This window comes from Pezoporus flaviventris, unplaced genomic scaffold, assembly GCF_033815535.1.
Source record: "Pezoporus flaviventris isolate CSIRO_AGI_PZ_B2104156 unplaced genomic scaffold, CSIRO_AGI_Pfla_v1 ptg000066l, whole genome shotgun sequence".
NCBI lineage: Eukaryota > Metazoa > Chordata > Aves > Psittaciformes > Psittacidae > Pezoporus > Pezoporus flaviventris.
In genome coordinates, this window is record NW_026892614.1 from 2,959,256 (window position 1) to 2,982,827 (window position 23,572).

Consider the following 23,572-nt stretch of genomic DNA (forward strand, 5'->3'; position numbering starts at 1 on the left):
ACCTCTCAGCCCTTTCTCCCAGAGGAGCCTGCACTGTTCAGCTCCCCCCACGAGGACCTGCCACCAGCCCAAATGGCCGGAACAGCTCCAGAGCAAGGGACAGCAACAAAAAAAAAAAACAACCCCAAAAACAGCTGCCCATTTAAATGCCCCCTCCTCCCAAGCCAGACACATGCTCCCTGTAAGCGATACTGCTCCTCAGCCCAGGACCCCGATTGTTGGGGTGGCAGTGCTGGGGGAAGAAGGGGGGTGAGGAAGGAACAACATCTGCCTACCACAGAAATGCGGGCTGGCAGGAGGGGGTCCTGTTTCACTGCAAACTTCACCGAAGCCCTGAGCAGGCAGCCAGATCCAAAATATGCCTGCCATTCTCTGCCAGCACCAGTGATTCCCACCCTGCTCCCACAAGGGCTGGGAATGCAGAGCAGTTGGACTGCCAAGGAGAGCAGGGCAAGAGGTGGCCCAGGGCATGAAGTGCTGAGGAGCAGATGGGCACTACCCTGGGGAAGAGCTGGGATCTGGCTCCACGTGGGGCTCCAGAGCAGGCTGGTAACCAATGTCCCATGCTTTCCAGCTGTGCTCCCAGGCTGAGCTAGCCTGGGGCAAGCAGCCAAGATCCTGCAGACCAGGAGAGTGCAAGCTACCCAAGGTGCAGGCAGGAAGGTCCATGGCTCATGTCCGTGCCCTTCCGCTTCCCTCCTGCTCCTAACCTTTGTTTTGTTCCTGGTGGCTGTCTGGCTTCATTTCCTCCCCTTGTTGTTCTCTTCAAAAACCCTGCCAAAGCCCTATTCTTGGCTCCCACTCAAGCAGAATTTAGGCAAATGAACCGATACAAGGAACTAAAAGCTACTGCTCCATCTCCCAGCCTGCCTGATGCAAGCTGTCCCTTGCCCAGGGAGTCCCATCCAAGGGCTGTGAGTTCAGCCAGGGTGACCTTTCCCAGCCTTGTGGATTCTTCTCAAGGAGCCAGCCATGGATGAGGAAAGCAGGCTGGCTGCGCCTCAGCACAGAGACATTGTGTGCCGAAACTAGAAACAGCTCCCCAGGGGCTCAGCTCCAGGCCCAGGAGCGGCAAGGACTGTGCCTGACGTCAGCCCCTTGGGACCGGCCTCCTGCAGGCTCTCTAGCACTGGATCTGCCATGGTCAGAGGGCTCTGGCTCCAGCACACTGCTCTGCTGTGCGCTGCTGCCAGCCCTGTGCCGGCGGTGTTACAGGAAAGGGTGAAGGTAGCAGGAGCCAAAGTTTTGGTGCAGCTGTGTCAGGGTTTACATCTCCCTGGGAGGGAGCCTCTCCCCTTTTACTGGGGAGGCAGCGGGTGCAGTGTTTGGCCTGCTCTGGAGACTCCTGGGTTTGCTGCATCTGATCCCAGGAAAGTTGCTGCCTCGCTCAATGCCTCTGTTTCCCCAGCAGTACAGCCCTAGAGGAAATACTCCTCCCCATGCAAAGGGCCTGTGCAGCGCCCTGCCTCTGAGCCTGCTGGGCGCAACTAGGATCAAAAGTGAAGTGTCCCTGGTCAGTGGTAGTGACCGCAGTGATGGAGAATGGAGCCTTACTTACTCCTAGGAAAAGCCCTGCTGAGCCCAGGGAACAGCCCATCCTACCGTGCCTGCCAGGGGAATCCTGTCCTCCAGTCCCAAAGGGAAAGGAAGGTGCCGGACAGGTGCAGAGGTGTTGCAGCACGTTCCTGGGGACATTGCATCTGAGCATTATGTGGCAGAGATACACAAGGGAGAGAATGGCAAATACCTTGGGAACAAAGAGGCTTCAGTGTGCGGCTTCTGCAGAAACCTGTTCCTTCCCAGGGAGCGAGCGCAGGTAACTGCAGGAGGGGTTACCCTGCTGCGAAAGCCAGATGTTTGCAACATCCCAGCACTGGGCAGAAAGTGGGGCAGGGCTTGTTTGCTAAGCTCTTGGGTCTCATAGCGAGGCAGATCTTGGTCTCTGCCAAAAATGCAGACGTTGCCGAGCTGCTTTCCCTATCTGGAGGGTCAGGGGTTTTAGCCTCCTTTCACAGTTGAGCAAAAGCACAGCCCAGGGAAGCAAAGGGACTTAATCCTGTGCCTCTGGTGAGTCAGGCAAAGAGCTGGAAAGAGAGTGCAACCTTGAAAGAAATCAAGATTCTGTCAGTATCTACTTCCAAACACAAGGTTTAAGGCACTGGAGTCCTGTACCTGTGTGTTTCCTGAACCAAGGCATGTAGACCCTTGCTTTAACCTTTCTGATCCATGGAGGACTTTCTGCTCCTGCAGTCGCTGCTCTGACTCTCAACCCTTTTTCTTGTCTGTCTTTCATCCCTCTTCACCAAGGGGCTCAAAATCCCTCACCAGGTGGCCAGATATTTTTTTGCTGGGTATGTATTGAGGCCTCCCCTTTCAGGCACCCATTTTCTGTATCATATCAATTGCCAGGGAGGGCAGGGATCCACTTCCTGAGCCCAAACAAGAACCATGTACCCTTTTAGCGCTTATTTCTCTCAGGTGGTCAGTTAGCAGCTGGACATCAGTGAACAAGGGGCAGGAGATGCCCCAGGCATTGCAAGGCAGGCCCAGGGTCTCAGGACCTGCCGGTCAGCCTGCTGCCAGGACAGCATCTCTGCTTCATGGGACAGCAAGACCCTCATGCCACAGGGGATAGGACAACCATTAGCACCTACCAATCCTTAAACTGCTACATGGTGAAGGCTCCAGAGGATTTAGCAGGGAGCAGGGGTGCTGGGAAGCAGGGTATGGTCCTTGGGCATCTCTTCACAAGGTGTGCAACATCTGCTGCAAATCTTCCTCTGGCATCGCACTGGGAGCTGACAGAATAGCGTGGGAGGAAGATGAGAGCTGGCCAACAGTCCTTTCTTTGCGAAGACCTCATCCTTCCAACAGGGACCCAAAGGAGTGTTGGTGGGGACACCACTGGTGCCTGGCCCCACACAGGAGAAATATGGGCCATTCCTGCTGGGGAGGGACATGAGCACTATAAATAGTCTGCTTAACGCACCATGGACAGGCCCTGGAACACCCCAGCCCAGGCAAATTCCCTGTTGCTGGCACTGGGATGGCAGCTGTTGAAAAAGGCTGAATCCAGCAGCTGCTGCCGGTGCTCACTGCCCCCACTCCATGCCCCCATTCCTCCCACTCCCCTCATGGGGCAGCTGAGCCCTCGGCATCCCATGGTGCGGGTGACAAGGCATGCCAAGGAGGTGCCAGATCTCAGCATTGGTGCAGCTCCCTGTGCCGGCGGCTGCAGGGTGCTCCCATCTCTGCTGATGGAGCCAGAGAGATGAGGAGGATGGGAGGGGGTTTTCCTCCCTGGCAGCATCGGCGACACTGCTGAGCCTGGCCAGGAGCCGTGAGGCCACGCAAGGCTGGTGGCAGCTGCTTCCCACACGCTTGCCTTCGGCCGCAGCTCTCCCAGCCCCAGCTCGGGATACTGGGCTACGCCATGCCCCCCCGCCAGCCTGCTCCGCTCGCACAAAGGCCCTTTGTGCCCACGGGAATGACATTCCTGCAGCCACGGGTCCAGGGCAGCGCAGATGGGATCAGAGCCCAGCTGCCAGGGCAGCTGGTGGGGCCAGGTGGGGTCGGGCTGTGGTCCTTCCCCCCATCCTGTGCATGCAGGATGGACATGAGCAGCTGGGGTGTGGGGGGACCCCAGCATGGGCAGACTGCTCTGGATGCGGGAGGCAGGAGCACAGGGCATGGGGTGCTGGGGAGCAGGGTGCTACTGCTCACCTGGTGCACTCCTGCCCGTGGGATAGGTGTGGAAAAGGTGGGAGCACCCATCACAAGACAAACCCAAAGCTAGCAGCAGTTTTGCCCACATGTGGCCCCCAGTCCCCCTTGTTCCTCACCTTACGCTGGCATTTAAGGACTCTGCTGGGCCTCCTCCTTGTCCCAGGGTACAAGAGGGATGATCCAGGCTACTCCTGGTGGCGTTAGCTGGGGCCCCCTTGCCTGCTGGCCCCCCGCCAGTACTGGTCTGCCAGCTGCTGGGCGGCGAGGGAGGGGATGTGCCAGCTGGCCCCTGAGGGAGGGAGGGAAGGAGGGGGCTTCTGGTTAGGCTATGGGGGCACCTGTCATCCCAAAGCCAGCCAGTACACCCTACCCTACAATTTGGCTTGTGTGTGTGTGTGATAAGGCTCCACAGCTGGGACAGCAGTCACAGCTCTGCATGCTTGCTCCTGTGTCTCGACCCCACCTGAGTCCTTGTTTTGCAATGGCTTTTGGGTTGAATGCAGGAGCAGGGACTCTGGACTGGCAAGCTGCAAGGTACCCCCACCCCATGGGAGGCAGCTCAGCTCACAAGTAGCCAAATGCAAGTAGCCCACCTCCATCTAGCCCCAGGAGGGCGCAGCATCTGCCATCACACCTCAGTTTGCCTCCATGCTCTGAATCAGGTTGGTTTGTCCCAGAGCTGGGTGCTCTCCCACTGCAGGGATACTGGTCCCAGGGAGCTGGCCTGGCACTGAGATGTTGGGGGAAATGAGGGGCACAAGGGGCACTCCTTTTCCAAATGCTGAGTCCCCCTAGGGCCACCTGGGCTGTGATGCCCTTCTGGGGTGTCAGCAAGGGGCAGGATGTGCACGCTGACAGCAAGTCCTGCTCTTTGCCATGCAGTGGAAAGCCCCACCACGCAGCCCCCCACCGTCATTTTGGTGGAAGGCTTTTGCCTCCAGCTGTAATCTGAGAAGAATCAGGGGAAAACACCAACCTCTCTCAGCCCCTATCAAGAGTCACATACCTTGCGTGGTCCCTTTTCAGGGTCCAGAGCTGCAGGCTGCCCCAACTCCCATCCACTCCATGGTTAAATCCATGCTATCCAAGCAGACCTTTTCCCCATACCCAACCTCCCCAAGACATTTCCTCCCCTTTCTTTAAGAGCAGATGCACCTTTGCTGCCACTGACACTGAGGAGCAAGCACTGGCTTTTCCTCCGCTTGAAAAATCCCTTGGGATAACCAAACAGCCCTGCTAACAGCATAATGCTAGCTCTCACTTTGAGGAGCAGTGCTTCCTTACATGGTGCTTCCCCTATGTGTCAGTATTAAGATTCCCCTGCACAGGAAAAGGCGAGTTATAAAATCCCAGGGGATATAGAATCCCCATTCCCAAGGCAAGACCTGCGCCTTGTGGTGCTCCTCTGTCTGTGCCCCAGGCTGGGCGAGATGTGTGTCCTGGGCTTGGCTCTGCACCTCATTCCCCGAAACCCAGGCCACAGTGAGCAGAGGGAGAACACGATCCCCAAGTCAGTGCCCGGGGCCACATGTCCAACAGATACGTTTATTCCTGGAGCGCACAGTGAGCGGGACGAGGAAGCGGAGCTGCTGGGCAGGCAGCAGTGGTTATTGCTGCAGGAGCATCCTCCAGCCATGACGGAGGGCTGGGGGGGAAGCTAACTGCCTGCCTGTAAAGGACTGGCCATTGCCCACCGCCAAGCTGGAGCCACCCTGTTAACCCAGGAGAAGGGGAGAGTAACGGAGGAGCACAGTCAAGTGCAAGAATGTTGGCACTGGGGTCCATCTGCACAGGGCAAGGAGCCCAGGGGAAGAGGAGGGTGTAACTGCTTGGGATGGTGAAGGGAAGCACGAAGAAATGTGTGCAGGAGAACACCCCATTCAAACCACCAACCCCTCCTCTCTGGGGGAAGGCACTGCCGCTTGGGTTCTGCCCCCCCTGTCCTGCTGGGGACCGTGAGCAGGGGGCAGGGATGTCCTAGGAGCTACCAGAGACAGGAGGGGAGGCCAAGCCAGTGTGATGGTGGTGGCATTGCTGCGTCCATGCGGAAGAGAGGGGCTTCTGCTGCACTACAGGTCATGCATGTTCATGCAGCGCAGGAGCCCACAGACATTCAGTGCTGAAGTTGCAGGGCTTGACCAGTGGTGGGGCAAAGTCATGGGCATGGAGGTGGGACGGACGTGTTGAAGGCCACACAGAAGGAGCCACTGGGCTCTATGCTTTGGTCGTGCTTAGCGGTGAATGCAGTGCAAGGGTATTAAGGAGTATGGCCCTTCCTCCTCCCAGAAAGCCAGTGCAGCTCACTGGGAACCTGCTGCCTCTGCCTGAGCAGGGCAGTACCTGCTGATGCTTCCAGGCATGGGCACAGAGACAGGCAACATGTGCTAGTGGGGACAGGGCAGCATAGAGCAAGCGATAAGAGTCCTATCCCCCCTTTTCCCCTGCAGCTCCTGCTTCTCCCTGCTCTGCAGATGTCCCCCAGCCCACTCCTTCACTCCTGCCCTGCTCAGTGCAGGGATGCACAGGTATCCTGTGCTGCATGCCCTCCTCCTGTTCTGGGCTGGGGAGAGAGGAGCGGGAGTGGAAAGAAGCCCAGCTAAGAAAAGGAGAAGGGCATCCCCTGGCTGCCTTGACTCCTGGTCCACTGAAGAGGGTGGCATGAGGCTTGTCAAGAGGCAGGGCTGGTAGGTCAGCGTGGGATGGAGCAAGGGGGGAAGAGTATCCTGTGTCCATAGATCCAAAGGGAGGCACTTGGAGGGAGCCTAGGTGCTGGGGTGTCCCAGTGGTAGAGTATCCGTCATGGTTCCTAGCCGCACATCGTCAGCAGCAGCCACTGGGAAGGAGAGGGAGAAGGGATGAGAAATGCGTAGCCTGCAGCAATCCTGTTTTCTCATATCGATCTTTTCTGGTCTCCTTCTGTACCCGGAGGGCTTTCTACCACCCCACTCCATGTGCCCCATTCACCCTAGTGCCTGATCTCCTTGTCTTCCACCCTACCTCCCACATAACTGAGTTCTCACCTCAGTGAGGTTCATGACGGCCGTGCCAGTGCCTTCAGTATCCATGCTCTGGAAAAACCCTACAGGGGCACAAGAGCAAGGTGAGCAACATGTCCCTCTGTGCCTGCCTGTCCTGCCCCAGAGCCACACTCACTGAACATGGCCTCCAGCTTCACGAGGCAGCAGACAAAGTTGTCGAAGTCCACTCCCATGTCATCATCTGCATAGCGGGCCACCACCACCTGATGCAGCTTGTTGTTCAGCTTGAAACCTGCAAGGCAGAGAGCAGTCAACATGCCAGGGAGGCAGGAGAGGAGGGTGTAACTATGGCAGTCCGCGTTACCCAAAGGGGCCATCAACCCACCCAATGAAGGATCTATGTCCAGCCTCAGCAGGAAGAGAATGCTCCCCCTGGAGCCATGTGACTAGTTAGATCACTGATCCACCCTGGGCCTCTGCTTTGCCAGGAAGGGACCCTGCAGCTCACAGGAGGACAGAGGTTGGGACCACCTTATGTGCATGCCTAACTCTGAGGCGCCAGCACTTGTCACAGGGGGGATGGAGAGATCCCAGTATAGTCATGGACCACATCTCACTGCCACGACAGGCTGGCTTGAAGCATGCAATATAAGTTGGTTACACTCTTCTCCAGCTACTTGGGACTGTGCTGACAGCAGGAGCCCCGTTACCATCCTTCTCCAGACTTACCAGCTGACTCTAGAGCCATGCGCATCTCGTAGGAGCTCATGGTGCCAGACTTATCCAAGTCATGCTGCCGGAAGATTGTCTGCAAAAGCATCCCAGAGCCATGAAGAGCAGGCTGTGCAGCCTGGCTATCCCCTCACCCTGCTGCCCCTGCGCAGTGTGCCATGCCCGCCGCTCCTCCTCACCAGCCAGCTCCGGATTTTGTTCCACAGGATCTGGAACTCCACCAGCCCAAGGCGGGCGCTGCCATCTTTCTGGGGAGCAGCGGGTCAAGGGGAAAGCAGCCAGCAAAGGGGGTGGTGTAAAGGCAAAGCTATGAGATCCCAGCCAGATAAACCTGGCCACACTTGCTCTGCCCAGTTTTCCCTCCCAGGTTCCTTTCTCTGTCCTGCCACATTAGCAAGATCAGAGCTTGCAACCCAGCAGGGAAAGTACAATGCTTAAGCTATCTGGCATCCACTCCCTGGGAGCAGCTGTGCTGCTGCTGTAGGAAGCACACTGCCGTGGTGTCCTTGGGAAAACTGGGCTGGCCTGCAGTGAAATGGGATGCTGCAGGGCCAGTCTGGAGAAGAGCTTGGAGGTGCTCCTCTACGTGATCCCTCAGCTCCGTGTCCTTTTGCAGGCAAGAATAAAGACCATGGCTCCTGTCGCTTTATACCTCTCGTCCTCAACCTGCTGGGCAGGATGGTTTAGGGAGATAGGAGCCCATCAGCCCTTATTCCCTTCAGGGAGTGCCATGAAGGCTGGGTGGCACCACAGCACATCAGGCTGGGGAGCCTACGAGGAGTGGAAGCAGAGGGAGCTTTGTCCTGGAGGGGAAGGCTGAAGGCAAGAGTGGGGCTGGGCTGGGCTTCTGGTGGCAGAGCCAGGGCCCAAAGCAACAGGGAACTGATGGCCCTTGCCACAAAGAGCTGCTAAAGCCCAGGGATGTAAGGCAGGTGGCCCTGAAGCCACAAGGATTCCTCCCTCCCTCCTCTGGTTGAACAGCCTTGGCACAGCCAGAGAGCCAAGCCCCAGCTCCTGACAAGTCTTGCCAGCAGGCTGAGCACCAGGGAAGCTGGCTCCTGCTCACAGCACCAAGAGGATACATCCATCAGGTTGACCATGTTGCGGCAGGAGTCCAGGCTGAACCCATCCGTCTTCAGATCTTTGTCTGAGGAGGAAGAAGGAGGTTGAGCACATGCATCAGAACCCAGCCTGCTGAGCAGGCTGCAGGGAGTGAGGGGCAGGGAGGGCAGCGCTTACGTCTAGCGAGGACTCTGTTCAGGATAGTGCGGAGCTCAAAGACACTGATTTCCATGTCCTGCAGCAGGAGCAGAGTTAGCAGAACCCCTTCCCTGCTCTCCACCCCACTTGCGGTCATTCCTCCCTCTCCTGCCTAAACGTCTCTGCCTCAGCCACAAAACATTAGGGTGCTACTGCATTTCCTGCATGCCCACAAGAATTTGGGCCACAGCTGGATGCCCCTTCACCACCCCTGGGGACAGATGGGCCGAACAGCAGCAGAGATGGACTTGTCTGTAGGATGGAACTGAGGCAAGCATGGGGTGGGTTGGAGCTCACAGCCAGGGGTCCCATCCTGTCCCCTCCCCATTCCAGGGTCTCCCAGAGCTCAGCACAGCTGTACCCACCTCCCCTGCCAGCTGCTGGAACATGTTCTTGAAGCCATCCTCTATGTCATCCTCAGTTATTTCCTCCTGGGGTGATGCAGGCCAGAAAGAATTTGTTAGTGGTCAAAGCTGGGTTCTGCCCTGCCTCCCAGGTTCAGCAAACCTGAACTGGAAGGGAAGTTCTTCCTCTCATCCTTGTTACTTCCCATATCCCCATCACCTTGACCCTGCCAGCCTCTCTCCAGCCCCAGTGACATCCCAAGCCCAAGCAGCCACCTCCAGCCTTCAGCTCCCCCTCCCAAGCCGCAGAGCATGAGCACCAAACAAAACCAAAGCAGTGGCTCCTACTTCATCTGCCAGTTCTGCTGAGATCTCCTCATCCAGCTCCCTATGGGCAGAAAAGAGGAAAACAAAGCGATGAGCAGCCAGCAGCCTGCCTGCGCTGGGGAACTGTCCCATCACCCACAGACACAGGGTGTCCCCAGACCAGGCAGAGACTCACTCCGTGTCCGACTGCTTCTCGGTGAAGACTCGCAGGACGAAGTCGGCCTCCTTGTGTGGCTCGAAGGTGGAGGGCACCACGATGTACTCACCGGGGGGCAGCCGGATCTGGTTGCTCACCTCCCGCAGGTTGATAAAGGTCTCAGACCGTGCCCGTGACTGGTTTCGCAGGAAGAAATCCTTCTTCAAGTGAACGTTCTGGCTGCCCCGGGCCTGAGGAATGAATGTGCTTGGGGACCACAGCCCCGCAACGTGGAGAGACCAAAGCCAGCCTGATCAGGCAGCACATTCCTACCCTGCCCATCCCAGCAGCCATCCCAGAAGGAGTCAGTCCTCCCTCAGGGAGATACCCAGCACCCATTAGCAGAGCACGATGGGAGCTTCCACTTCACTGGGTGCACAGCTACCATATCACTGGGTGCACATGTATGCATGCACTTCTGTTAACTCATTCCTGCCCACTCTTGAGCTCCCATCCAGGAGGGGCAGGCTCTGGCAGCTCAGGACATACCTCCTCAGGAACCTGCGGAGAGGAGAGAAGAGTGGAAAAACCCATCAGACTCTCAGTACCTGTCCCCATCCCTTACAGCTGCAGGGAGCACAGGACAGGGCACATGAACCCACAGACTGGCAAAGCAGGTGGGAAAGGTTTCCTTGAGGACTGGGGTGCCAGATCGAGGCAAGACTGGCAGGGATGAGCGTCCCAGGAAGCAGCACTGGGGCGGGCAGGGGTTACCTCGTAGACAGCAAAGCCGATGGTGTGCATGTCACCCCCGACCCGCCGCTCCCGCCGTCGATGCTTCTGCATTAGAGCCACCAGGAAGCTGCAGGCCACCTCGTCATCCCCGGGGTCGTCATCCTCTTCCAGCAGCTTGATCTTAAACTGGGGGTTGATCCAGAACGTGGCTGGAAGGCAGAGGGTGTGCAGATGAAACACCCGGTTCCGTCACACTGCGGAGTGAAGCAGCGGAGGAGGGAGGTACCTGGGTGATTCCTGCAGCCCCCGGCAGTGCTTCCCCGGCGCCACGTGCCCTCGAACACTTGCGTGTGCCATCTGCTGAGCTCATCCTTGGTGAGGGCATCAGGGGTCAGGTTGCAGATCTCCAGCCTGGAGAACTCCCTCATGAAGTCCCGGAAAGACATCCTGTGGGAGCAGGCAGGGGCTGAGGCCAGGGCACTCCTTGCGTTAGGAAGGGCAGTGCAGGCAGCTCCGGGCCCAGCCAAGATTTTGGCAGAATTAAGTGACAGCAGGAGCTTCTTTTACCCTGAGCAGCTGTAGCTCATTTAAAGCCCACTGCTGGGTCTGGGGAAGAAGGGATGTTTACCCTTCCTAGATGCTTTGCATTTTGTTGGGCTGAATTTCTTTGAACAGAGGAAAATTATTAACCAGATGAGATGAGAAAATGCTAGCAGGTTCCCCAGTGCTGGAAAGCCAGCTCATAAACGCAGGTCATGCGTTTCAGGACCTCTCCTCAGCTTCTCTGCTCCTTTTCCAGGCTGGCTGTTGTAAAAGAGCAGCATTGGCACTCACCAGAACTCTCCATCCTCCATCTTCAGCTGCAGCTCTTCCCTGTCATCAGGGTCAATGTTGTCCCACTCGGAGGAGCTGCAATAGCAGGAGAGAGACAATTAGATGAGAACTACTCAAGGTGAACTGAGAGCACTTCAGAGCTGGCCCTCAACTGCTCCCCTCTCTGATGTGAGGGGCACTGCACACTGAACCTCTCCTGCAGTGCCATGCTGTGTGTGCAGTGCCCGCTTGCCTGCTGTCCCGGCTGTCCAACTCACCCATCGCTCCAGGCTCCTGTCCACTCCACCTGACCCCAGGGGTTCCTGATGCGGATGAGCTGTTCCTGCTGACCCCGATAGTTCACCTGACAATAATGAGACATGGGACGCTGAGCCCATGCCACTGGCCGGGCTGTTTTATTGCCATTAAAGTCTCATCTAACCAACTCACATCTCTGAAGGCTGTGACAGAATAGGCATGGCCCTTCACCAGCTTCTTGAAGGTCACCGCTTCCATATCAAAGGCACTTGTGATCTGAAGACAATGTGGAAGACTCAAGTGAATATGATTAAAACACCTAACCCTTTCCCTCCACCATGTGGAGAACTCTCCTGCCTTTGCACTGCTGTAGCCAGCAGGTAGCAGCTCCCTGTGCTCAAAGGCTACTGGCTGAGGACAATTTAAAGACAGTTTCCCTGCTGGAGGATGCTGAAGATGCATCAGAGAACCATCCAAACTTCTGAAAGCATGAGAGGGAGCAGCTGGAAACCCCTGCTCCAGGTAATTTGCAGACACTGTCACAAGACATGGCCAGAGCTGTAGGCAGGCCCTCGTTCAACAGCCTGCACTCAAGATGGATATTCCTGCTCCATCCAAAGAAGCCCATTCAAAGCAACTGGGTTGCAGCCCCACGCTAGCTCTGACAGGGTGCTCTGCTAAGAGGGGAAAGAAGTAACCTCCTGCCCAGTGTCCCAGCGAGGGCCCTGCTGACACAATCTCAGGCTGTGAGCCCTTGCTTTGGCAGAGCCCCTGGCCCATCCCACCGCACCACTTACGTCGATGGAGCAGCCGAGCAGGGAGCCCCTCTCCAGCGCCTTGCGGATGATGTGGCCCATGTTGCGCGGCGGCCGTTTGAGGTCGTACATCTCTGCCACGCCGCCAGTGAAGTCCTCGAAGCCCTCGGTGGTGCTGCCCCCCGAGAGTGACTCGTAGCAGCCATTCAGCCTGCACAAGAGGGAGGGGTGAGGCGGCAAGGACACAGCCACTGCTGCTCCCCTGGCACCCAGCACAAGCAGGGACAGGGATAGAAGAGACCCCCTCCCTCCACCCCACACTGTGAGGTGCCCTGTCCCCAATATGCCTGCCTCAAAAGTACTCACTTGGCATAGGCCTTCTCCAGCAGAGCACTCCAGAACTCTGTGCACTCTGCCGAGTGGACAAACAGGAGCTCCCCGTCCTTGGTGGGCAGCTGGTCATCCACCACCACGTCCACCCATTCACCAAACTGCCAGATCTGCAGGGTCAGGAGAGAGTGGAGTGAGCTCGGACCATCACAAGACTTGCTTGTCCCTACCCTCAAGCCACCACCCTCCGTCCCACCCCTGAAGCCAACCAGCTGTGGAGGGCCAGGAGCTCCCAGCGCACCTGGAAGTGGAAGATGCCTGCATAGTCCTCCTGGAAGCTCTGCCCGTGGGGCACCACGCGGTGCAGGAGTTCCTCGTTGAGCGTGAGGGAACCGATGGCAGCCAGCAGCCAGCAGTCACCTGGGGAAGAAGAAGCTGGTGTGAGCACCCACCACATCCCTAGCTGGGGTAGGTGGTGGATGTGTAGGAGCCTGTGGTGTGCTCTTCTTGCAAACATTTGGGGCTCCCCAGCTCCAAAAGCACGTGGAGAGAATGGAGAAGGTCCAGCAGACAAACAGAGCTCAGGGAGCCAGGCTTGCTCAGCCTGCTACAGAGAGGTGTGTTAGCTCAAAGCAACAGGGAACAATCCTCCCTGACCAGGATCCTGTGTCCAGACCACTAATAACCCCCTCCTGCAGCCATTTACCTAGACCCTCCTGGGGCTCATTCCTGACTGCCCTCCACATCGCAGACAGCGAGTTCTGCAGTGGAATTACACCGTGCATTTAAAAAAACATTCTATCCAGTGAGTGGTTTAACACTCTTTCCCTGGCTCCTTATACTGGGAGCAGCACCTCTGCACATTTCCTTCCAAGTGCTCTTAACCACAAGTGCTGCTCCAGGCCAGCACTGCACTTTAAATTGTTTGCCTTGGTTCTCCATTCTCCTTTGCTTTTGAAGCGTGTCACACCTTAGCCTGGAGCTGGAAAACCCGTACCGGGCTGTGGCTTGACAAAATGGCAATCCACACTTTTTAATGACCAACTGAACATCACCACAGTGCTCTGGGCTGTTAGGTGCTCCAGTTACCACCTCGAGTTTGTTCTAATTACTGGATGTGTTAAATGTGGTCAGCCCTGAAAACAGAGTGCTGTGTGTCTACTCCCAGTTGGGTACCCAACTTGATCCAGATCAGGATGACGCTCTTGGTGGTACCCGGATCTGGTTTCAGTTGCCAGCCCTGACAGCGTACCCAGCCCATTAACACTGCTCTCCTTGTTTCAGTGCCTCTGCCTTGGGAGACACCCCTGGAGAAATAAGAAATCACCATCTGTACTTTATAGCTCCCTTCTTAGTTCCTTTCTGCCACATACTCCTTTGCAAGCACTTTGTCATGACCAGCACAACCTCACCTAAGTTTGTTACTGCCATCCAGCTGCCATCCTTCACCATTCACCAAAGCAAGGAGCTCTTTGGAGCAGCTCCTGGCACTGTTGTCAGCATGCGTCAGGCATGGATCCACCCCACATCTCCACTGATCACAGCGTGGTCAGGCTGTGCACACATCAACCCATCAACAGGTGTCCCCCCCCCTTCCAGTTTCCACTGGGAAAGGAAAATGGGAAGGGAGCTTTGGTACAGGGATGGTTGTGCAGAGGCTGGCATGAAAATGCGCTGCATGGGCCTGCAGAAAGGTGCTGTGAAACTGCTCCACTCTCAACCTCTTCTCCAGCCCTCTCCAGCCACTGCTCTCCAGACCAAGATCCGGGGACAGAGCTCCAGCACTCACCCAGGGCCCCTTGGCAGATGTCTGTCCGGGTTGCACCTCCAACGATGAACTGAGGGTCATCCACTAATTCCTGCAGGAAGACAAGGGAGTCAGATGCTGGATCTTGGCAGGGCCTGGGGTTCTGGGAGACTGGCACCCACTGCAGCTCTGACTCGAGAAGAAGGGGCTAGGGTCTCTGAGAGATGCATGCCACCTGCCTTCTGCCAGGGAAATCTCTGCCTGGGGACTGCAACTCCAAGGCCATCAAGGTAAGGCTGCTATAGCCATGGGAGGACACAGCTAAATAGACTAATGGCATTCTCCTTGCACTCGTAGCACCAGGAGATACAGACCCTCAAAAGCCCCAGTTACCAAGGGTGACACATCCATGCCACGACACCTAGAAGCAATGACATAGCCCACACATTGTAAAGCCCACAGCCTGCTGCCCAGAGGAAGCAGGGCCTGCTAGACATGATGCTTTTTCAAGTAGAAACTCACGGGGCATTGCTCTAGGCCCTTGGGAAATGAGGTTATGCAGCACTGAAGGGACTGAGCACTGAGAGGAGAAGGCCAGCAACAGGCTGCAGCCTGGCAAACCACATCAGTGCAGACACTGCAGGGCAGGGATGCCAGCCCAGCCCAGCCCAAGGAGAACCAAGCCTGTCACTTACCGACGGACGTTTCCACTCCACCCCCCTTGTCTTGCTGGAGTGTGGCCCCAGCTCCTTGAATCCGAGGGCAGAAGGGCCAGCTGGGAACTGGGGGTCCCTAAAGAGGGTGCCGCTCTCAATGCACTCCTGTTTGAGAGCCTCATAGTCCTGGTTGAGGTACTTGATGGCGTTGTGGTGCTGGCCGAGCCCCTCGGCCTTCAGGCGGTCTCTCTGCAGACGGGCAGCCATCCCACCAAAGGGATTCATGGCAGGGCACCGGCAGCCCTACCTTCAGCTCCGCTCCCTGCAATGAAAATGGAAAAGCATGGTGGGGCTGAGGCAGGGTCCGCTGCCCGAGCAACCCCTGGGGACATCAGCCATTTCACATCCACGGCTGCACCCACAATTCACCACCATTCCCACAGCAGGGACCTTCTCCATCAGCGTTGTCCTGGGGCAATGTCCCGGCACACAGAACATCTCCGGGGTGCCTTAAGTGCCAGGAGCATCACCCCAAATCCCAGCCCCAGCCCGGCCCCGTTCTGAGCCACGGCCTCCAGCCCGGCCACCGCAGCCCAGCTCTCTTTAGAGGACACCACAGGAGCAGAGCCCCTTTGAGGGCTGGCTGGGAGGAGGCAGCCCAGCAGCGGCCAGACCGCGGCTCTCCCGTCCTGTCCTGTTCCTGATACACAGAAGGGCCGCGCCTGGAGGAATTTCTGCCGCTTTCCGCCTTCCCACAGCCTCTCCTCCCGGCGCAGCTTCCCGGTACCTTCCCTCATCCCGGCTCCTCCTCGTCCGTCGCAGCCGGGAGGGCGTCACCGGCCGCCCCGCAGTGTGTCCCAGCCCCTGGGCTCCTCTCCCATTCCGTCTCCCTCGAAAGCCGCCGCGGCTGCCTGAGCACTGAGTCAATAGGGCCGGGAAGGGAGGAGCCCGGCGGGCGCAGGCACAGCTCTATCTATGGGGCCGGCGAAGGACGAGGGAAGGAAGGGGCGGGAGGGGACGGACCTTCCCGGCGCACACACGGGCCGGGTGACTCAAACCAGCGGAGCAGCCTGCGGGAGGCACCGGGGAAGGGCTGTGGGGTGCAGCGGGGCACCCCGGCACCAGCAGACCGGGGTAGGGCAGAGCCCCCACCCCGCACCGGTCGCTCCAGTGCTGCCTGGTTCAACCGTCCATGCAAGCAGGGTCACCCGCAGCAGAGCCAGGGGGCAACACCATGGGCCCGCTGGTGTTTGCCGCTTACACTGCCCCACTCCCCCCATCTTAGCTCCCTCTCAGTACTGAATATGCCAGAGGTTACCCCACACAAAGCAGTGGAACAGTCCTTGGGTAAATAACCCAGGAGCCAGTGACCTGTGCAGAGCACTGGGCTGGGGTGCCAGTGCTGGCCTGCTGCCTTCCCAGTGCCCCATCCTAGGGAGCAGCGTGCATCCTGGCACTGGAGAGGTGGCTCTCCTTGTTCTGCAGTGCTGTGATAGCAAAGGGAAGGCAGGCAACAATGGAAAGTGCAAGCTCCTATGCAAAAAGCATAAACTTGGCTGCTAACCCAAGGGGCTGCCCTAACCAGGAGCTTTTTAGGAGGAAAATCCACTCCTCTCCCTCACTCTGCCTGCCCTGGGATGCTCTAAACTCACTATTTTTCTCCAAGGCAGCACCAACCCTTCTATCCCCTACAATGGCTCTTTTCCACCATCTCCTCCCTCCCACTCCTGCTCTGCAGCCAGCACCCTGGCAGCCTCTCCCAGCAGCAAGGCACTCGCTGCCTGCAGAGCTGGTGGGATGGCTCCTCTGGTCCAGGCCTCTGCCCAGAGGCCAGGGGCACCGTGGGAGGAGGAATCCCAAACGCAGTCACACACAGAGCCTCCAGCTCCCATTCCCCAGCACTCACACCACAGCCCCCTGCACCCGCTCCCACGCTGCCTACCAGTGCTGGACATGGCCGCGGCCATGGGGAGCTCTGTGCTGCCTGGACACGGGCAGCATGTGAGTTATTCTTAGCTCCGTGGCTGTAAATACTCGGGAAGGTTGTGCTCATGGCAGACGGAGGTCACGCAAGCGCAGAGTGAGGAAAAACATTTGAGACCCCGATATGGGACAGGAACCACGTGGGGCCCGAAGAAATAGGGTCAGTTGCTGACACCTCCCGAGGCTGATACTGCTGGGCACTGCAGGTCCTACACAGTGGAGGCAAGTGCATGCAGAGACAAGCCAAGCCCCCAGGGCGGTTCTCCACACCTGGCACCATCCAACCACAGGATGATGCTTTCCTCTGTGTGGAGGCACCTCTGATTCCCCCCCGGGTAGGAATGAAAGACATGCTGGTCCCCGCAGGATCCCTGACCTCGTGGTACCGTAGCCCGTACTAAAAACCCCTGGGCAGCATCACTGCTGAAGTCCAGACAAAAAAAATCTCTGCACACCTCTCTTCTAAGAAAGGTCTCTAAGAGCCAGCTGCTCTTAGAGATCGAAGGAATAGGGAGCTCCCTTCCTTAAAACCAGCCAGGCCGAGCCCTGACACCGCATCCTGCCGCATACTCATCGCGGGGCAAGGAGCCACAGCTGCTCATAGGGTCCCACTTTGCGCAGACAGCTCTCAGGCCCTCCCCAGTCCTCCGAAGGACAAAGACCTTCCTTTCCCACAAGCTCCCCTGTATGTTCCCGCATCCCCTCGATGACATGCAGGGTTACCATCGCATCCGGGGTGGCTGCGGTACCCATTTTACTCTCCGCCCTGATCGGGAAGCCTCCGGCTCTCTGTGGCTGCATTATCTAATGCAAAAATCGCCGCGGACAGAAAGGGGATGGTGGGATAGACCGGCGAACCTGGAGAAGCCCAGAGCCCGGGGAATCCCCCACCCTGGTGCTAACCCCGTGATGGGGTCGGGTAAATGTGGGGATGAGGGTGACTTACGGAAGCTGCTGCCGCCACCGCCCTGCCCGGCTCAGCCCAGCCCAGCCCGGCCCGGCCCGGTTCAGCCCCGCGGAAGGTGGGGTTTCAGCGGGCAGGATGTGCGGATGCAGGGAGGGCGGTGGGAGGGGGAATTAAAGGCGTAGCGGCAGCTCGCAGCTACGGGGAGGGGATTTATTGGGGTTGCTGGTGCTGTCCCGTCTGCCAGCGCCCTCTCCCAGCTGCGGTACCGCCGGGCTGGGGCGCTCCTTCTGCCTCTGCTCCGAGCTAAGGGCGAGCTGCACCCTGAAACCGGGGCTTAAAGGAGAAGAGGAAGAGACCTTTCCCTAGGAAAGGGTTTTGGGGTGACATGGCACTGCCCCAGGCGGCTGGCACCTCAGCTTAGCTGGGTGCAGCTCTGCTGCACCTCAGCCCAGGGCTTGTTGACCTTCTGGCGCCGGGGCTGAGCATGGTGGTTCCAGTGGGTGCCATCCGCTGTGTGGCTCCTTCTCATAGAATCAACCAGGTAGGGAAAGACCTTTAAGATCATCAAGGACCCAGGACTGCCAAGGGATGGACTCGACCCAGGTCTGCCCAGTCCTGCGGTCTCCTTCCCAGCTGCCTGGGGAGGCACCACCCTGCTCCTGCAAGCTCAAGCAGTCACGGCCAGCACCCCCCCACCAGCTGCCCCTTGCTGCTGGGTGCCAGCGGGGCCACCCCAGCAGGCCCCATTGCCCTGGGGCTTCTCGCAGTGGGGATGCCCGTGCGTGCCCTCTGTGACTCAGGGTGCAGCAATGCTGGGTGGTGCCCTCGCCAGCAGACATGGCCACAGCAACATGGGTTTGTGTGGCATGGCATGGCCCAGCACAGCCCAGCACAGCTTGCCCTGATGCAGCTTAGCCCAGCATGGCCCACAGCCCAACAGATGTCACCAACTGTGGGTTCCTTCTCCTCCCCTCGTGCATGGCTCCTGAGTGCTCCCCAGAGTGCCTGCTTTCTAACCCACACCACCTTGCCCCAGGGGGGTAAATCCTTGCTAGGCACAGAGCAGGTTGCACCTGGGGTGAGGAGCTGCATCCTTTGCCTGTGGGAAGGGCAACCAGCACATTCAAAGCCAGTTGTAACATGGTCCTGCTGCTGCACCCACAAGGGAAAGTCCTGGCCAGGACACACTGGATCTGTCCTGTTCCCATCCCCACCTAAGAGAAGCCACCACAAGCAGTTTGTTCTGCCCACCCTGATGCAGAGGAGGTTTTGGGGTGCCCTTTATGGCTGCAGCCCAGCCACAGCAGCCACTCCCTCTTAATCTCAACCAAAAGGCAGCTGTGCCCCCTGCCCGCAGGCTGGAAGGGTCCCTGCTGGCATCACAGCTCTGCACCGAGCTGCAGGCAGCAGCATGCTTTGACAAGGAGCAAGCAGTCCTGCAGTGCCAGGACAGAACAAGCCCTGGTTTTCACCTGAATGGATCTGGAAGCTTCGTCACTGGCCTCAACCACCACTGCCTGCCTTGCCTGCTCAGACCCACCCAGGACAGAGCCCACCCTTGTGACCCCATTCACCTCCTGTTCATCTCTTGCCTCATTATCCCTCAATGGCCTTTAAAGCTGCTTTCACAGCTGACTCTCCTGGGGTAGGAGTCACCTCCTGCATAATCCCATCACGCAGGATTCCCCATGTCCTGCCCCTTGTGCTTGGGAGCAGTTTCTGTCAAATACCTGCACAAATACCTGTGTAATTTCCTTGTTTTCTTCCCTCAAGTTTCCCTTTGCCGCAATGTCTGCAGGAACTTGGCAGCAGGCACCGTTCTGGTCTTTAGCGCTCTTTGTTTGGGTCCAGGTGTTGTCCCTTCGGCTGTGGGCTGCTCGGGGAAGGAGAGCTTTGTGCCCTCGGTTCATGCTGTGCTGCTGGCACGTCAAGCTGCAGAGCCTGAACGCTTGGAGGTGGGAACCGAGCTGGGAGGCTGCGCTCACCCGTCCATCTCTGAGGCCTGCCCCACACATCGCCTCTCCCTCGTGCCATCCTCCAAGCAACAGGCACTGTACACAAACCTGTGTGTGCAGCAGCTGCTGGGAGCACCCCGGCTCCAGACTGCATCCCAGAGCAGCAGGGAGCAGTCCTGGGGGCTGGCTGCTTGCCCGTGCTCAGGGGATAGCAGAGCTGCAAGGAGCATCACACAGCAGGAAAGTAGACTCAGCCAAGCTGCATGCCAGGGGCCAGCACCCCTCATCCCTTCCCAAAGGCTTTAGCTGTCCACCCAGAGCAGCCTTTGAGACAGGTTTTTGTCTGGAGGTGGCAGGAGCAGCCACTTAAAAGGCTACTGAGACTCTGGGGTTGGGCTGACATCTGCCACCTGGCTACCAGCAACACTCCCCTTCCCTCCCACACCATTCCCAAAGCTTCTTCCTGCACCCCAGCGTAAATGCATGCAGCTCCCCCATCCACCTGCTTTTAGCAGCAAAGCCTCTGATGCTTCTGCAAGCCAGAGGGAAAGCCTGCTTGTGCTGGGGAGCCTGTGAGCCACGGCAGGGGTCCTGGCAAGAGGGCAAGGGCTTGCACTGACACAGGGAGAGCACACAACCCTCCACTCCTCCTTTGCACCACACATGCTCCTGCATCCCTGTTGCAGCTGGGGTGCTCTCCTCCCAGGCCCCAGCCCCCAGCCCACTCCACAAAGAAAAGACTGCAAGAACAACAGCTCCTTTTTTCCTTTTCTTTTGTACACAAATATATACAGGGTATTATACACATCTCTACAGACAGTGCCACTCGGAACACACAGCTCTCTGTGGGCAGAGCCCCCACAGCCACAGGGGCAGCCCCAGCCTGTGGCTGTGCCTAGAGACTGGAGCATCCCAGCCACTGGACCAGGGTGGGGCAGGTAAGTGGGTGCAGGAACAGGATCAACATCCTCCTCCCTGCCTCAGCCTGGGAGCTCTCATGTCATTTCTGTCTCATCCCCGGGGGAACGCGTGACACTCACCATGCCCCTGCACTCACACATGCTCCAGCCCCAGCCAAGCCCCAGGAGGCGGGTGGCCTGCCCTCCCCATGCACTGAAGACCCACATCTTTTCCCCTTCATCCCCCTTTCCTCCAGGCCTAGGATTCCTACAGAGAGGCGTGCAGGAAAGTCAGCTACATCCTCCCAGAGCAGGCCCCTGGCTCTGTGTGTCTGGTTCCTCTCCTCTGGGGGATGATGGGGAGAGAAGCCATGGATGGGACCACCCTGCCCCATAGCAGAGCAATGGCAGGGCTGATGTGTCACTTGTTCAGGTCTATTAAAGTGCCTGGAGCTCCAGGGCCAGCACAGGTGACTGAAAAGGTAAATGACTGTCCCCTTCCACCCAGCCTGTCAGACCCTGGAGGGTATGGCCCCAGTTGGGCCAGTGCAGCAACCCACAGGGGACAGGCAAAGGGAGGGTGGTAGCGTCTGCAATGAGCACCAAACAGGATGGTGGCAGGGGTTGAGGGAAATAAATATAGCTCAATAGCAGGGAGATTTATTATTTTCCTTTACATTTTACACAAGGGGAAGGGGTAAGCAATTGAGGGTAACTGATCCTGTCCAGAAACCTTCTCTCGAAGAGCCTTTAAACAGGGTCAGACCTTCCTGCAGGTGCGAGGGGCTCCAATCCACCTCTCCCATCCAACCTGTCCCCTTCCTGCCTCTGGGACACAGCTACAACCAGGAAAGGGTCAAGGGCAGAGGTAGGGCAGGAACAGCCCCCCTCTCAGGCTGGGTGATGGCAGGGGAGCCTACACCCAGCCAGGGCAGCTGAAGGAAGCCAGCACAGCCCCAGGAAGCTTCTGTGCTCCTGAAGCTGTGGTCTTGCTCAGAGAGGGCTCCCAGGGGCTGCTCTCCCAGGGCTCCCTCCCTCTCTGAACTCCTCAGCTGGGCCAAGACCCTGCAACAGCTCAGGGAAAGCAGCCCATAGGGCCCCATTGAAACCAGGCAGAGGTGGCCCCGCAGGGTGCTGAGGGCCTGTGGTCCAGGACCCCTTCTCCCTAGCACCCAGGAGACCCCCCAGCACAGTACCCCTGCCCCTGAGACCTGACCCTGCTGTGAGACACAGAGCAGCAAAGGGGGCCATAGTACCAAACAGGGGTCTGGTTGATTTGTTTGAAAGGGGAGTAAAATGCCACTTAAAATGACCTGCCTGCACCCCTGGGGAGGAGGGGACAGGACCTGGGGGAGAGGCTGCCTGCGCCTCCTCCTGCCCTCAGCACCCCTCACCCTGCAAGGGGCTGCCTGGCTCACGTTCCTTCCCCACAGCAGTGCCACCCTTGACCATGAGGCCAGGCTGGCCCCTTCCCCATGGGGGGGATGTCTGTCACCACCCCAGTGCCTGGCCCAGCTCCTGGCATGTCACACCACGGGTGGGTGCTGCAAGGGGGTCAGAAAGGGCACGTGCAAGCAAGGGGAGAAGGTGCAACAGAAGGCACCCCCCCCAGGTGGGGCTTCCCATACACTGACTAAAGCTTTTAGTTCATCATTTTCCTGCAAGTCTAATAAATTATTAGTGTTTCCTGCCAGGAGGAAGGGGGACAGAGGGGCCTGCTGAGAAGACCCCAAAGGTTCCCCTTGTGCCCCTCCCCACAGCTCACCCAGCCTTCTTCCTCCTCCCTGCAGGTCCAGAGCAGCACCATGGAGGTCAGAGTCCCCCTTCTCCCCAGCCCCTGGGGTTTTGGGGTCTGGGGACACATTGAAGAAGGTAGCTAGTAAAAGAGCATGCCCGCCAAGCTGCCGGGCCAGCGCAGGGTGGAAGGGCAGGGAAATGGAGAGCTTGTGACAGGGCTCCTGCCCCCACTGAAGGCAGCAGCCCCCGGGGGGCAGGTGGGCAAGGGCAGCAGCCAGCACCCTTGGGTGCCTCTCCCTAGGTCTCCATGTGCACAGCCTGCCCTGCTCCTGGGCCTCCTTCCCCTCCCACCCTCCGAGGTCCCTACTGGTGGATCTCGTTCTCTATGAGGCTGTCCTCACAGGACTGGAAATCCGTGTCGTTCATGCCATCTGCATTGATGAGCTCTTCATCCTGTGAGCCCTGCTCCTCTGACTCTGTTGCTTCGCCCTCCGGTGAGGAGTCCTGCAGCACTTGGGCGATGTACTTCTGCCAGGCCAGGCACAGGGCAGGTGAGGGATGGGAGAGAGCAGAAACACACGTGAGCCCAGGGGCTTCTCCTGGCAGCACAGCACAATACACAAAGAGCCATGCAAGAGGCTGAGAGTGGGGATACATTTGAAAGGTGAGGAAAGGTCCAGAATTCACACGATGTACTCTGGGAGAGGGGCTAAAAGTGGGGATGGCTTGGCCCTGCAACAGTGGATCTGCCAAAGCACAGCATCCCTAGGAGCCAGGGCTGGGAAAGCATGGAGCTTCTCAGCTCTGTGGAGCCCATGTGGACTGGAAGGTTGTGCTCCCTTTTTGCCAGTATATGTGTCCCTCTGGGGCTGTGCCTGCTTCCTATGTGAATCTCCTTTTGGCAAGATGCCACTGCCCTCAGGTACATGGAGACTAGTAAGGAGCCTGCATTACATAACACACACCCCAGTGCAGCTCCCCTGAGAAAGCAGGAGGCACTGCTGTACCCCATCTCTGCATGTACCCCCTGAACTGCTCTGCACATAACCCAAATAGAAAAGTGTCATGGTGAAAGGAAGCAGCTGAATGATACAGTGAACCAAGGAGAAATACAGAAAACTGACTCTGGGATCATAAGAGTTGGGCAGGGGAGGGGAGAATCCCCAAAGCACTTTCATGGCCTTCAAGGCAATGCCCACAGAGACCCCTTTGTGTTGCTTTTGTGGTATGCGACAGCCTTTGCTGACAGGCAACATGCAAAGATGCAGAATGAGAAGTGAGACTGACCCAGCTG

The 23,572-nt window shown here is 58.0% G+C and overlaps 2 protein-coding genes across 4 annotated transcripts in view; both read right to left on the reverse strand.

Annotated features, from left to right (window-relative positions):
* Positions 1-5,693: 5,693 nt before the first annotated feature.
* Positions 5,694-17,787, reverse strand: CAPN11 (calpain 11). The gene is made up of 22 exons (XM_061470963.1): positions 17,727-17,787; positions 14,837-15,119; positions 14,184-14,253; positions 12,696-12,814; positions 12,431-12,564; positions 12,107-12,275; positions 11,502-11,585; positions 11,330-11,415; positions 11,073-11,147; positions 10,525-10,685; positions 10,278-10,447; positions 10,053-10,064; positions 9,543-9,754; positions 9,389-9,428; positions 9,062-9,127; positions 8,676-8,733; positions 8,519-8,583; positions 7,616-7,684; positions 7,434-7,512; positions 6,880-6,996; positions 6,747-6,805; positions 5,694-6,559 (listed from the first exon to the last, which is right to left on the reverse strand). Exons 2-22 carry the CDS (start codon positions 15,080-15,082, stop codon positions 6,533-6,535), a joined length of 2,118 nt encoding a protein of 705 aa, XP_061326947.1. The 5' UTR covers positions 15,083-15,119; positions 17,727-17,787; the 3' UTR covers positions 5,694-6,532.
* Positions 17,788-21,185: 3,398 nt separating this feature from the next.
* TMEM63B (transmembrane protein 63B) overlaps positions 21,186-23,572 on the reverse strand; it is a 45,388-nt gene continuing 43,001 nt past the window's right edge. For all 3 annotated transcript variants that reach the window (XM_061470961.1, XM_061470959.1, XM_061470958.1), the window contains one exon: positions 21,186-22,806. In XM_061470961.1, the coding sequence (XP_061326945.1) occupies positions 22,642-22,806 (165 nt within the window). In that variant the 3' untranslated portion in view covers positions 21,186-22,641. The remainder of the gene's footprint in view (positions 22,807-23,572) is intronic.

Bases quoted from the DNA above. Each gene is read 5' to 3' on its own strand.
- CAPN11 (XM_061470963.1), bottom strand. From the start codon at position 15,082: ATGAATCCCTTTGGTGGGATGGCTGCCCGTCTGCAGAGAGACCGCCTG. The intron at 9,128-9,388 runs GTAGGAGCCACT...GCATCACCCCAG, and splicing joins CAGCAGAACTGGCAGATGAA to GAGGAAATAACTGAGGATGA. The intron at 6,806-6,879 runs GTGAGTGTGGCT...GTGCCCCTGTAG, and splicing joins GAAGCTGGAGGCCATGTTCA to GGTTTTTCCAGAGCATGGAT.